The sequence below is a fragment of the Curcuma longa genome, chromosome 1 (assembly GCF_044706935.1).
Source record: "Curcuma longa cultivar G26 ecotype Majalengka, Jawa Barat chromosome 1, ITB_CL_G26_1.1, whole genome shotgun sequence".
Classification (NCBI taxonomy): domain Eukaryota; kingdom Viridiplantae; phylum Streptophyta; class Magnoliopsida; order Zingiberales; family Zingiberaceae; genus Curcuma; species Curcuma longa.
In genome coordinates, this window is record NC_133861.1 from 6,906,989 (window position 1) to 6,922,307 (window position 15,319).

A 15,319-nucleotide genomic window follows, 5' to 3' on the forward strand; every position below is an offset into this window, starting at 1 on the left:
AAATTTCAAAGCAATTGAAATTATCTTCAAAGAAGCTTGTTTTGGATTGTTGCACGAGGTGGAATGCAACATTTTGCATGTTATCGGTTGTTTTAGAGTTCAAAGATATTTTTCCTAGATATGCAGCAAGAGATGCAACTTATACTTTTTTTGCCAAGTGAGGAGGATTGGAAGAAGGTTAGTGTTATTTGTTCATTTCTTGAGGAATTTGATGAAGTAACTTATCTTATTTCAGGAAATGAATATCCTACTTCTAACTTATTCCTTATTGAACTTTATACTATAAAGCAATTGTTAAGTAAAGCAAGTGCAAATGAAAGAAGTTTCATGATAGAAATGACTAACAAGATAAAGGCTAAATTTGTTAAATATTGGGGTGATAGCAACTTATTGATCTCTATAGCAATAGTGTTAGATTTAAGGAACAAGATGAAGTTGATTGAATGGTATTTTCTGGAGATCTATTCTGTTAGTGATGTAATTGAGTACATTTCTATAATTCGTGAGACATTGCACATGTTGTACAATGAGTATATTGAAACTCATAAGGCTAATGTTGACAGTAGTAATGTTCAAGGTAAAACTCAAAGAGAAAGTTCTATTGGTTAGAGTAATTTGAATGGAAGAGGAAAAGGTAAGTAAGGGCATAATTTTCTAGTTACATTAAGAATGTTGATAGTGTTGAGCAAGTAAAATCTGAACTAGATGTGTACTTGGATAAAGGGTGTGTTATTTGTGAAGATGAAACTGGCTTTGATGCATTGTCATGGTAGAAAATTAACAACTTAAAATTTAAGATCTTATAAAAAAATGACTTGTGATGTACTATGAATTTTGATAACTACAGTGACTTCTGAATCAGCTTTAGTGTCGATGGTAGAGTAATTGATCCTCAACACGCCTCTTTGGGAACAAATACAGTCCAAGTATTACTTTGTGCATCAAATTGATTGTGCGCTCATTATGAATCAAGAGAAAATCAAAAGTGAGTACATAAACATCCTATTTAATTAGTTGTTTACTTACTACCATATGTTTTGTATATTATTTTATTCATGTATAATTTTTTGATGTTATGCATTTGTATGTAAAAGGAAAAATCAGATATTTAAGAAATTCAATTGACTTAGATGCTACATTTGTTATCATCTTTCAAGAGGCATTGACAAAGTCATCATTTTTTCTTGTGATTTTCCTATGTAGTTTCATATAACACATTGAAAAATTCCTCCCACTTATCCTTTTAAAAATTTTCTTATAATTCAATATCTTGTACTTAATTATTTTAATTTTTGATTATTTGACAGCGACAAGATTAAAAGCAAGATTAATTGAGTTGGGAGTTTCAGTTATCTAATCTTCTGCAACTCTGCTCCGTCGTAACCTTTAGTTGTCTAATCAATATATTGTAAGGTAGTTTCAGTTGTAAATAATTTTTTATTGTTAGTACATAGATGATCATTCATAGTCATAAATTCTCAATTTGACTAGCAGTTCAACATTTCTTTTTTGCATGACTTTATTGATTCTGGATTCTCCTTTTCCAACTTTGTCTGATTTTATTTGCAATTCTATTTTGTTAAAAAGGCTGACATTGTTGATTTTTCATAGCCAGTTACATATCATTGTTAACACGTGGAAAATCACATGCTCCATATAATTTGTTATTTTACTACGAGTTTGTTAGATGCATAATAATAACTTATATTTTACAGGTTTACTAGTCTAAAAAAATAAATTGTAGGACATTGGACCAACTCACTTGAATGTACAAGTTAAATTGCCCGATACTGTCTAAATTTGACATGAATTGATTCCTTTATGTTTGTGAACTTGTGATATAATTTGTTAATTTTACTGTTTGTTGTGCAGAATGATTTATGATGGTTTTATGTGTTTTAGAAACCTTTATATTGCAATTTTTTTGCTTGTAATTTTTATGATATGTAAAGTTAAGAACTATTAAGTGTTAAGGATTTATGTGGCATGTATTGACACTTCAAGTTGTTTAATGTTTTGTTAATTTGATTCTTGTGGTTTTGATTTTGATTTTGATTTTGTATGTTATGTATTTATTTTTATAAGTGATTTTCATGTTTTGTATGTAGTTGATTTTCATGTATTATAGGAGATTTTTATGAGCTCGAACTCGAGCTCGATTATGTGCTTAATGAGCTTGCTTGACGATCTCAAAATAATATGTTAACGAGTCAAATTCGAATTAAATTCGTTTAACTTTTAAATGAGCTATTTTCGAATCGAGTTCAAGCCGTTCATAAACTATTTAATTTCGTTACGAACCAAGCTCGAGCTTAAACATTAAAACTCGAATCGAATTCGAGCTGAGCTCGAGCTTAGGGAAAAATCAAACGAGCCAAGCTTAGGGAAAAATTCAAACGAGTTTCATCTGGACAAGACAAAAGGATTCGCCTACAAATTGAGTGATTTTGAAGGAACTTCATAGAATCTAGATTTAGTTGGGCAACTCAAATGCACAAAAGTTTATTTAGATTAGACGATTTTATCATTTTGTCGTACGCGAAGGGGACACCTGAAAGATTTTGATATCGTCTTGTATATAATTAACTAACTTCCGAGTTCATCGGTGTTGGTTTGTGCTTAAAAACTCGCCTAAATTTGAAAGGTGTTTTTGTCTTTTTGAGGTAATCTCATTTTGATCAAATATGGAGTGGTTTGGCTAGTTTCAAAGCTGCGAGAAATATTTTACTTATTTTGGTAGGTGCAAAATTTATCATCGAAGACTTATACAACAACATGAAAAATAAATTATTATTTTTTGAATTTAAAGAAATTGATTTTGACTAAAGTAGAGATCGTCAAAAGATTATTTGGTTAGTATTTTGATCGATTTAAACCTAATCAATTTCACTTGTGTTTGAGTTCCATCAAATAATATATATATATATATATATATATATATATATATATATATATATATATATATATTATTTTGAATTGTTTGATTGAATTAAGCAAGTCTTGGCTATTTTTTTATTAATTGAGTCCTATCATTAACTTGACTTATCAATTTATTTTTGGATAATCTAAAGTATCCCGCTTTTCGAATCTATTAATTTCGGAGATGATTGATTCAATCTTATAGAAATTTTTCATCGACTATCAGAGTAAATCGAGAAGCACAAATAGTATATCACTCACAATCAGTGCCTAAAATTGTCTTTTCATTGAAGAAAATTAATTAATATTGCATGTGCTATAATTGAAAATCAATCCGTACGTAGATACTTGGTTCATTAATATTAATGAATAGAGATTGTCAATTATTTATAAATAATATTCATAAATAAAATTTATAAATCATATTAACCAATAAATTATTTTATCAAACTTATAAATAAATAGAGAAGATCTTGAAACAAATAAATAAATTTATAATATCAATCTTACTAATCAATTAAATAAGATGAAAACGATTAAATAATTTCAAATTAAAATTTTAATAATATCTAAATGAATTAATAATTCTTGACACTTCCCAATCAAAGTATAATCATGCCATACTTTCAATTGCATCTTAGTGTATGGGAGGACCATCTCCTTCTTCTCCGTTTTGTGAACGAGCACCGACATTGAAATGAAGGATTTGATCGGCCGATCGATACAGGCTTGAAGTAGACTTTATTGATATAGGCTTCTTGGCCATCAACGAGCATCCTTGTCCCCTCCTCTTTTCTTATCATTCTCGTTTATAGCATGGTGGTATTAAGATTTTTTTTTTTGATAATTTAGATATTCAATTCTTATAATCTGTATAATTTTAGAGGTGGTCGATCTAAGCCCACGAAAATTTCATACCAACCACAAGGATAAATCAAAATATGCAAATAAATCATGAATATCTTTAGTGAAATTTAAATTCTTAATTTAGGAAGACTATTCCACCTCTTACTATTTTATAAAATAGTCCTGGGAGGACTATTATATGAAAATTTTTAGATAAATTTATATAATCCTCATTCACTTCAATAAAAGATAGAATCTGTCACCTTAACGACTTCACATAGTCAATCTAACGATCATCTATGGGGAGGTAAATCAGGAAGCTACAATTGATCATGATAAAGAAGGATATTATTTCAAATTTATTAAAATTTGATCCTTATCCACTTCAACCATTCTATTTTATCATAATCAATTTAATTATGTCTCAAAAATATATAATCCTCGCTCGCTCACTCGCTCACTCGATGTGTCACACCAATCAATGCTCATAATTTGGGGCTGTCCATCATCTAGGAAACACTCCACTCAAAGGACCAATAATTTGGCCAGATGGCACATTCACACTCAAAGATCACTCTGAGTGGTGGCCGCTCTGTTGTTGCAGATGGGGCATACGGCATACCATTCCATCGATTAGAATCCAACCCACAAAACTATTTAAAATCAAACAAATCAATTTTTTTAAAAATCAAATCAATCAATTTTTAAAATTTAAAATTAAATTTTTAAAAAATAAATGATAACTATATGAAAATACAGTATAAAAATACAACATGATATAATAAAACTTGAATCTCATATATTCATGTAGTATATAATATGTTATACTATATTTTTATACCGTATTTTCATATAATATATTATTTCTTTTTTTTAATTAATTCAGTGGGATAGTTTTGCTCGGCACTGTTTGCAGAACACTCTGCCTCTGTCCTGCCGCTGTGCCACAGCGGCCTGGCCATGCCATGCACCACCAGTTTGGCATGGCATGAGTAAAAAGTGCCCCATCTCTCTCTCTCTCCAGTCCTAGGAATTGTCCCTGTCCACTGCAGTGTCACCGTAATCATAATGCCTGTCTTGACTTTCTTCCTCACAAAGAAAGTAGATTGCAATCAGCCTTTCTTTCATCTTCACAAACATCACGCAGCAAGTAAAACATATTCAGTGCGGGCCTTTTGACACTGCAGTCTAGTTCCTCATCATTAGTTTTGTCAAATTCATGTTCATCCTTTATCGCAATTGGATAGAAAAAGCATGTTCAGATGCTAATTAAGTTGTGTTCAGGCACCCTGGGAACTCGCATCAGCTTCCAGAGCATCGTCGGGCGGCTTATCGTCCTTTTTGCGTCTGGAAGTGAAAAAGTTCTTCAAGGATGAAACACCACCAGCATTCTGTGCTCTTTTTCTCTTCCTGACGTTCTTCGCCCAGCCGTGCAAAGTGCTTCGCATTTCCTCGTCGAATATCGCTTGCTTGAACATGTCCCCCATCTTCACAAGACAACGAGTCGTAGTGAGTAAGTAGTTGCAGCGATCTGCCTCAAAGAAATGGACTCATGGTTCTACAAACCTGGGTAACGATGGCATACAGTGGGGCGGTGCTATAACTGCAGAGGACTTGAATCACTACACTGTAAATGGGATGGTAGAAGATAAATCAGTTAAACTGATGGAACAGTGCAATCCATTAGTTGCATTACTGAGAGCATTACCCCATGACAAGTCTGGGGACGAGGTACCCAGTTTTTTCCATAATGCAGGATTTAAATCCGTAGGCACACTGCGAACGCCAAGCTTGATGTTAGAAAAGAATCTTATAATGGTAACATGGTTGTTGTGAATATGCTCACCAAGATCCAGAAGAAAAAAGCCAGCTCAAATGCATTCTGAAATAAGATGAAATGGATCAAATGTAGGACTATTCCAGGCCTATCGAACCAAAAGTGGCGGTCGGAGGGCTTCACTTGTGGTGCCTCATGACCATCTGCAGGCTTCTCTGCAGCTTCTTGAACCAGACATGTTATGATTTGCTCCAACTTTGTGCCAATTGCTAACAGAAGCTGAGATTTCAACCGCTAATTAAATTCAGTTGCTAGCTAAACTTTTAAGTAAATGATACTGTTAAGATTTCAGAAAGTGCATTATGGACCAAAATATGGATTTGGAATGTGTTCCCAAAAGCTTAAGCTAATGAGAAAATGATTTTTCACATATAAGAATAAGAATATATATGACACTACTTCAAGGATTCAAAGACTAGTGCCAAAACAATATTAAGTCAATAAACTAGAGCTGTTTGATCAGATCAAACAGCATCATGCAGTGAAGATACTTGTTGTGTGTTGTTTTTGAAAGTTCATTATGATTGTAGATAACTGCATTAGAATGTGGCTTCAAGCAATGTGCAACTCCTTGAGTTTCTCCCCCCAAAATAAAGCTCTTCCTAAAAAACCTCTCTATGTGGGAAAAACAATATACAAGGAAAAATGTATTTATAGTTCATTTCATTTTCTCCTTGCCCCAATTATGTTGGAAATTGGATTTGCTGGTGGGTCACAATGCATGTTAACTTGTCAATTGATAACAATTAAGAATCTTGAAGCATGTGAATGTTTTCTTTACGGCTTGTTGCAATCAAAGTCTAACAAATTTCCTTCACTGTATGATAGGAACAACACCATTATGAAAGTCTTAACTTATGTTAAGTGCACTGTTAATTTTGCTGAATTAAGCTATGAACAAAGTAACGAATCTTAAAAGGAACAGAATTGTAAGAAGACTTACAACAAGAGGCAAGAAAGACAGCCAAAAATATGTGTTCCATCCTGTAATAATTAAACAAAGGTGATAGATGTTAGACATGGCCAGAAATGAGAAGTTACATAGTAACTGACAGTATTTTGTAAGCTATTTATTTAAGAGTTCCTGAAGAGCTATTGGTTGTTTCCAGCATACCATTCACATTCAGCAAGAGGAATATAACAACAAAAAGCCACATGTACCAGCTGCATATGAGCACACAAATTTAGCTCGATAGAAAACTAATTAAAAGTAATGAACAGACTTCAGTTTGCTAATAATCCACCTTATACCAACAAGCAGCTTGAAATCATCCTCAAGAGTGCGTAACATATATTTGTGAAAATCAAAGTTTTGGTTTGTACTGCAGTGTCTCTGAAATGATGTCACGTTATGAGAAAACAATAGATGGATCATATTAAAATGAAGAAAAGAAATGATACATCTTACCATTATAAAGCCTGATCTCAATGCTCTGTAATCTGATTTGGTGACAGAGGCATAAAACTGCCTGAAGAATGACATCTATTCAAGCACATATAACACGGCAATTAACTTAAGGATCTGATACTAACAAAGCATGCTTTTAGAGGTTTTTCAGAGACATGTATTATCAACTATTTTGGTAATACTGAAATACTATCCAACAGTTAAGACTCGTTGTCATTCTATAACACAAAATTCTGTATACTTTCTTGCATAGGCATCATATGCGAGTTTCATTTAAAAAAATTAGAACTTACTGTCCAGCTTATGATAATTGACTTTTGCCAAAGCCCTTTTGCACGCTCCATCACAAACTCATGATCATGACTGGCATGTGTATCATGTTCATCTATAGAGGCTGAGGAGAAACGTATCGCAACCAGAAGTAAGATCTTGTTTGTTGACAAAACAATTTATAGGGGCAAAATTGTTGGTGAACTCATGAAATAGCTTACGATTTTCTTTCTTGAGTTGATCCTTCCTGATATCATTTTCCCAGTGTTTCCATTTTCTGATCTACAAAAAGGTTGAACACATTCTTCAATTCGCAATATAATAAACTCTGCATAGATTTTTTATAACTTGTGTGACAGTTACCTTTGCTCCTACTAGAATTATGGTAGTTGCACAGAACACAACATGGACAACTGCTAGCACAAATATAAAAATGTGCAGTTGTTCTAATGCTTCAATTGACAAAAGTGGAATTTCCCCCTGTAATCAATAACTAATAATTGTTAAAGACGATTCCATACAATTGTTAAAGAAAACTTAATTAATGACAAATTACTGCTTTACAAAATGGTGCAAATAGATTCAATGTATCACTTGATGATTTTTTTATTTGTTATTTTATTAATGCATAAGAATGGGAAGTTGCATCATGAAAGACTTATTTATCGATTTATAAACGCAGAGATCAATAGGACCATTGTTTGTGCCGACCGGAAATCCTAAAATATTTCTTTTTGATCTCACATCAGCATGTGGAACAACATGAGATATGGTTGTGAGAAACTGCTTCCTCCTCCATGAGCACGACTAGCTTCCTCCTCCGCGAGAATCGACAAGTTAATGGCAAATCCAATTTACAAGACAGATATAGGAGATGAAGAAATGATCAAATGCTATTAAGTCAATGACAAATTTGTTCAAATTTTAATTGGGGCATTTACTTTCATATAAAATGTTCCAAAAATCTAAGCTAACCTTTCTTGGGCAAATATCAGTGTCATCATTCTCAGACAAAAGCTTCCTATGTTTCTGGGTTATTTGATGGTTCGTGCCTTTTTCATGATGAACCTCCCCATTATGGGAAAATGATTTTTCCTTACATGGAAGCATGTTGTCGAAAAAACTTGTTGGAACACATATGTGGTTAATGGTCCTCCGAAATACTGTTAACAAAAGGGATATAAACCCAAGGAGCATCAGCTCTGCAAGAAAGTAGAGTCACTTCGTCAGTAGTAATCCTACAATATCCAATACTCATCAAGTATGGAGAAAAAATGTAAAACAAAATACACGGTTGGTAGTAATTTTCTAGGTCCTATTACAATGAAAAACAGTATGCAAGATGGAATTGAAGATGTAGAATAGTTCATCCAAATTATTCCAGAAGAGGAGTAGATTTCTAGAGCAATGCTTTGAAACTAGGGGTAAATTATTCTAAATCTGTTACAGCTAGAGGAAAATTACAATTTTGAAACTCTAGAATTAAAATTTTCTCTAGAAACTATTCTTTATTTTTGAACAATGTCAATGTCATCTTAGCCTATTTTTCATGCTATAGTGGTAAATCAAAACCATCTTGTAGATATATTCATACTATCAATGCATGACAAAAATAACATATTTGACAACTTGCTTACTAAGAGGGGGGTCTAACGCTAAATTGCCTTGGAAAATTAGGTGAGTTATTCCAACTAAGCTTACCTTCTTTTAGCTTTTGTAAAGCCTCATACAATGCATTCTGCTGATTACGCTTCAAAATCTGAAAGGAAAAAAAATTGATAAGCAAAAAAACAAGAATAGAAGAATTGTATAATATTAAGTGCTCATAAAACTAGTATTGTCCTAAGTGAAGTAAATTTACTATAAACTTAGTCTTGCAGTCTAATGACGTAAAACGTAATGCTGAATTAAAATAATGGGTGATAGAGTAGGACAAAAAGAAAACTCTACTTGATGAAAAAATAATTTAATTCACTGACCAATAGCCTCAATAACCTGTTGAAATTCTGAAAACCCCAAAGGAGATATGAACTGTAATAAAAGCTAAACACATGAACAGGAAAAAGGTAACAAAAGTTTTTTTGGTGATAAAATATTTTAAAACGACCGAAAACATGCCAATTATGGATCAAGGGAACAAATTGAAGATTTCGATTTCACAGCATGAGTATATTACAAGTTGTTCCCAATTCTCTTCAAGTGAGAGTTATTCTTCAAAGCTTCCTTCCTCCTTTGAATGAATAGAGGAAGAAATATTGTTCCCTCATGAAATATTTTCTATAGAGCAATTTACTACTCATTTGCAAATCGATGCAAATTTTTTTGCATGTGATGCTCCATGTTTCTGAGCTCAAATGTTAAACGTTTGTGAATCACAATGGTTACTCCATAAAGTCCTTAAAAATGAGAACATATTCGTTAAAAAAAACTTATGAAAAAGAATAAGTCATACTTTCACCGTGAAAAGAAAAGGCCATTATATCAAGGAATGCAGGTACACAAATGTTAAAATAATAATGGTTTCTAAAATGCAGATAGGCATGATTTTCGAGCTGCATATGACTGCACTGTGAAAAGAAAGGAGGGAAAAAGGAAAAAAGTCTCCACTGGCAACCGCAATTCACAGTTAGCCACCATGAGCTCTTTCTAGCTAGGTTGTTCTGGAGTTCGAAATTGCAAGCTGTTCTGGAATACGTTCAACTGAATTTTTTTTGTGTGAGAGAGGATAAAAAATTCATTGCGTCGATTTCAGTTAGACAAAAACAAAGACCCAAAAGTGGTCCAAAAGGAAACACCCAAAAGCGGCCCACAAAGGGATATAGGATCTGCTCGTGGATTATTTTTAGGATGAGTAAACAGAGGAGGTTGTCTCGACCTTGTGTCATCCATCCATTTCTTATCCATGCTTCCTAGGGCTCTTAGGATCAAATTTAATTATTATTTTTATCCCAATATTGCAGAATTAATTTTTATAAAATTTTCAAAGCAATTTTACGTTAATTAGAAATTATAAATGCACTTTATGAAAAGTTGCAACTATTGGTCATTTAGAAAGGCTGTGCCTCTTGCCCATGGTGATTGCTTGAAATTCCTATCCTATAAAAGACTAACATCAATCGAGATTATGATCATTCATAATTTTTAGCACTTTGTTGTGTCCACCCACCACTTTCAATAATTCTCCAATCTTCTTCTGCATCCTTTAACCTTAGTTTTTCCCAGCTTATTAGCCTATGAAACTTGGTTATTTAGAAAAGTTGTGCCTATTGGCCATGGTGAACAATAACAGACGAGGAATGGATCTTATGAACTAGAACATACAAAAGGCATGGCAAAGGGGAAAAAGCCAAAAGATCATCCTCGAGAAGAAGAGATGCTGCATGATAATAACTAGAAGAATATTATACACGTCCTATCTATATGTCATCAGCCTCAACAACAAGAAGAAAAATAGCACTAGTACGTTGAACAAAAAAAAAGAGAGTACAGATAATAGATCGAGCAAGCACATCAGATAATAAATTAAATCTCTTCTAGAATCAAAATCGGAAGCAAAGAAACTTCCAATGGGTAACAAAAGGATCGGATATCAACTTCTACTGTTTAGAACCATAATATAATGCTACAGGGAGAGGAGCAGATTTAGTGTTTATCATGAATTGACACCAGCAATAAAGTAGGAGTTTGAACAAGTAAAAGACAGAGAAAAAGGCTAAATTTTTATTTCATTTCAGGATTAAAAAAAGTGCAACCAGCAGTGAGCTGGTGAATAAAAATCGTACCTTTCCGACGAAATGGAGACCGCGCTCAACGAGCAGAGAGATAAAGACAATAACGGCGCAGACTGCCGCCAGAACCCATGTAGGCGTGTATTCCAGTGCCTCAGCATGCTCCGAAGCCTCCATGGCCTCCCTCCAGCACCAAGCTCATCAACCAACTCAACGAAGATGGATGGGAAGAAACCATATTTGTGAAGGTGAACGATTGGGACTGCTTGGTTGATGCCTGCATGCGTGGCACTTGGTATCGAGGGGAGGATAATGGAGGGTGTAGCTTGTGGTGAACAGTGCAACGCAGGGCACTACTAGGCCGAAATCAAATTGAGTGCACCTCTCTCTGTGGTGCCTCCCTGTGCATCCCATTTGGAACGTAGCGAACGTAGATCTTCGAGATGGCGACAGAGAATAATTCTCTCCATGCAAATTGGAGGAGCTCTAGGGTGTGAGTTTAACCCGGTGGAATTCACCGGGTGGAGAGGAGAACTCTCCCATTTCGAAAGTCCTTCCACCGTATAGCCGGTGGATAACCAAAGGAGAGATTTTTAAAATCCTCTCCGTTGACCTAAAACTCGGTGTACGCTCCATTCTAGCATGGAAAGGGCAGAAATTTTGATCTAGCCTGCCGGATGGGGCGTCGAGAGGGCGTTAATCGAAGTCGAGCAGGCGGCGCAGGCGGCAGACGACGGTCGGTCGGAGTCGAGTGGGCGTGCGTCGAAGTCAGTCACGCGACGGAGAGCGTCAGTGCGCGCCGGCGAGCGGTCGGCGGACGTCCCGACCCCACGGAAGCACACGCAGCGGACAATTCAGATGTTTAGAGTTGGAGAGCACGCAGTGGCCAACCCAGATGCTCAGAATTGAGGATCGAAGTGACAACTGAGATATCCTACCGTGGCACGATAGCCCCGGGGACGCGAGTTGTTTTCTAGTTAATGGTGAATCTTATGGGATCGGATGATCAAATCTGATATGGTATCGTATTAATTTTTTTTTCATTTTAAATTTTTTTTATGTATTTAATGTTATAATCTAATTTCTAAATTATAAAAAAATCATTTAATCGTAAGAAAAAAAAATCATGATTTAGTTTGAAATTTTTTCGAACGAGTCGCATATATTATAAGATGCGTCGGATGTATATATACACGGTGCTCTGCACAGTCAACAGTCAAACGGTAACCTTGCCAACCCCACGCTCTCGAGCGCAATGCAAGCCGCATACTCCTGAAGCATGCGACAAACCTGTCGCCCTAATCCATACTACACGTTATTTAAATCATCAAACCGTACGTTAACCACAAAAAGGAACTCATCTCACATTCAAAGTCAAAGCCCACATCGATCGATTCCTTCTACTAAGCTTAATCCACCTTTAATCGCGCAATTAAAAATAAAAAATGCAGTTGCATATATAATCAGGATCCAAATCTCTGAAGCTTTTTTTTTAATGTTATGCATGCTTGAAAATAAAGTCCAAGTACATTAACCATAAGGAATTGACTAGCTAGAGTTGCTAGCTAACAACAACACAGCAATGATATTTAGTAGAAGATAATTCAAGAAAAATTAAAAAAAAAAAGTGGATAGGAAAATGAATTGCCTGGCTTTCCCGTGTATGCCATCGACCTGCAGTGTGTTCTTCACCTTACGTTAGCTCATGTTTGCGTCGCCGGCCTGAGATCCAGCAAGAAGGAGACTGACCCTGCAATACAGAAGTAGAGCTATCATTTTGGACTCGATAGGATGAAGAAGAAGAAGGAGAAGGAAGGAATAAAGAGAAGGAGGCAGCTAGCGCCGCTTTGTGGTTATGGGGTTTAGGGTATTATTATGCTTTAGGGTTTAGGGTATGAAGATGAGGGAGGGGAACAGGTCGGAGAAAATTACGGTGGTGATTAATTAAAGGAACGAGGAGAGAGGGAGGACGAAGGGTACTGTTGCGAAGAATTAAAAATACGAAGAAGCGAGTTTCATGCACGTAGGCACATGTCTCGAAGGCCGAAGCTCCGGGCGGTTGGGGAATGGGAGTCCGAGCCCGACAGCATCGATCGGATTCTTCGAGCCCGGCCGGCCGGGAGGCGTCGTCGGGACGGGCGTAACTAGAATTAATGTCGACCCTCAGCTGGCATGACTGTACTAGCTCGATGTTTGCTGCCGCCTTGAAATTTTCGAGGGAAGAGGACGACGAGAGCCCGGCCCGTGCGTGCATGGGACGATGGCAGTGACAGGGGACAGAGATTGCTGATGGCCAATGGGGTGGTTCTATTAGGAACCGCATAAAAGTGAGGGCTTCTGGTCCTCGGACTGCGGGATGTGTCTCTGCTTTACAAGAGAAAGAAAGAGAATGAATTAAGAAATCTTTCTCTATTTGAATAACACAAAAAATTGATTCAATGCATTTTGGAGGGATTTTTTTTTGAATGCATGGTGTAGTCTGAAATTAACTGGAGATAACAAATTTAGAATCACTTCAAATCAAAATTAATATATTTATTATGTTTTCGTATACGACAACAATGAATTATTTTTGAATGAGAAAGGAGTATAATGGGGATGCACTCATGAATTAAATATTATAAAAATTAGATATGCAAAATGAAAAATCTTGAAATCTACATGTGTGGTGTAACATATATCGATCAAGAAGTCTTTCTCTAATTAATTAACATAAACAAAATTTTGGAGGCTATTTTTTTAAAAAAAAATTAAAATGGCCATCGATCCTAGAGATTAGTTTAGAATTGTAAAAAAAAAAGAATACCTTTTAAAACGTTAAAACAATACTCTTATTTTGAAAATACCTTAAAATGGTTCGATTGATGATTTCATAATGGGAGGGAAGGGCATAAAATATTTAAGAATGGAGGGTTATCTATTTATAGATAGAGGTTAATATTAATGAGTGACTCTTTTTTGAAGAAAGAAGGTTCATTGATGCATGCAACAATGTTCATATATGGGATATATACTCTACTTGGTAAAGAGTAGAGTGTACAAGAGAAAGAGTTAAGAGCAATTGTCACTTATTAATAATATTGTCAATATGGTAACTAATAAGATTATAACACTAAACTATGCAACAATAAACAAATAAATAAAGGCTTGTTAGTGGTGCTTATTGGAGAAGGAATAAAAAAACTTGTACAAGGTTCAAGGTTTTAATATGAGAGAATCTTAAAGTCGTCAATTTGAATTAGGCATATTGGATTGACCTACTCCATCAAACAATTTAAGTGGGTTGGATGTGAGTTGTGTTGGGTTGTAAGGGTGCAAACATAGTCCCACATCTAAAATACATGGGAAAGATCATGGGTTTAAAGGGATGAAAAATATCTCCATTGACATCAGACCTTTTGGGGAGAGCCCAAGAACAAAACCATGAGGGCTTAGACCCAAAGTGGACAATATCATGCCATTGTGGAGATGTGGATATTCTTTAGACCCTACAATTGGTATCAGAGCGAGGTTGCTCTTCACCGAACTAACCGCCGGATGAGCCATGATCCAGATCTAACCATGTGAGGACCCTCGGGAAAAACAAAGGAAAAACAAAGGAAGTAGGGGAGGCTCGAACCATGAGGGACATGACAGCTGGACCATGAGAAATGGTAGGGAGCTTCCAGTGGTCCTTTGTTTGAGGGGGGATTGTTGGGTTGCAAGGGTGCAAACATAGTCCCACATCTAAAACACATGGGAAAGATCATGGGTTTAAAGGGATGAAAAATATCTCCATTGGCATGAGGCCTTTTGGGGAGAGCCCAAGAACAAAACCATGAGGGCTTTGGGGAGAGCCCAAGAACAAAACCATGAGGGCTTAGGCCCAAAGTGGACAATATCATATCATTGTGGAGATGTGAACATTCTTTAGACCCTACAAGTAAAAATTTCAATCTTATATATATATATATTATTTTATGATAATAATCCACCTAATCTGTAACTCAAACGTAAAAATTAATGGATTGATCTCTTATGACCCGTTGAAAATCATTCATGCATTGAGTTACCATTGAGGATCACACTGGTAACAACTCTGGTTTGTGTAATCTAAATTTATCTAAGTTACGTTGCTCATAGACACATATGCAAGGACGGAGTTAGAAAAATCATATTAGGGGGAGGGTGTAAATTTTTTTTTATTAATATTTACAAAGTTGAGAGAGGGCAGCCGATTATTCACTCCTTCGTTCCTTCCCCATTTCTACACTTTTATACTTTTTTATTAAAAAATTAAATAAAATTTATAAATAATAAATAGACAGTGGG

General features: G+C 35.2%; 1 protein-coding gene and 1 pseudogene across 1 annotated transcript; one reads left to right on the forward strand and one right to left on the reverse strand.

The window, feature by feature from the left end:
• Positions 1 to 120: 120 nt before the first annotated feature.
• LOC141823310 (zinc finger BED domain-containing protein RICESLEEPER 1-like) lies at positions 121 to 642 on the forward strand (annotated as a pseudogene).
• Positions 643 to 4,888: 4,246 nt separating this feature from the next.
• Positions 4,889 to 11,203, reverse strand: LOC141825498 (MLO-like protein 13). Its single transcript, XM_074712910.1, has 14 exons — positions 11,063 to 11,203; positions 8,982 to 9,039; positions 8,256 to 8,482; positions 7,644 to 7,760; positions 7,502 to 7,562; positions 7,304 to 7,404; positions 7,011 to 7,085; positions 6,847 to 6,935; positions 6,717 to 6,766; positions 6,546 to 6,586; positions 5,612 to 5,821; positions 5,474 to 5,541; positions 5,332 to 5,392; positions 4,889 to 5,252 (listed from the first exon to the last, which is right to left on the reverse strand). The coding sequence occupies exons 1-14, from the start codon at positions 11,183 to 11,185 to the stop codon at positions 5,046 to 5,048; spliced, it is 1,488 nt and encodes a 495-aa protein (XP_074569011.1). The 5' UTR covers positions 11,186 to 11,203; the 3' UTR covers positions 4,889 to 5,045.
• Between the last annotated feature and the right edge of the window lie 4,116 nt (positions 11,204 to 15,319).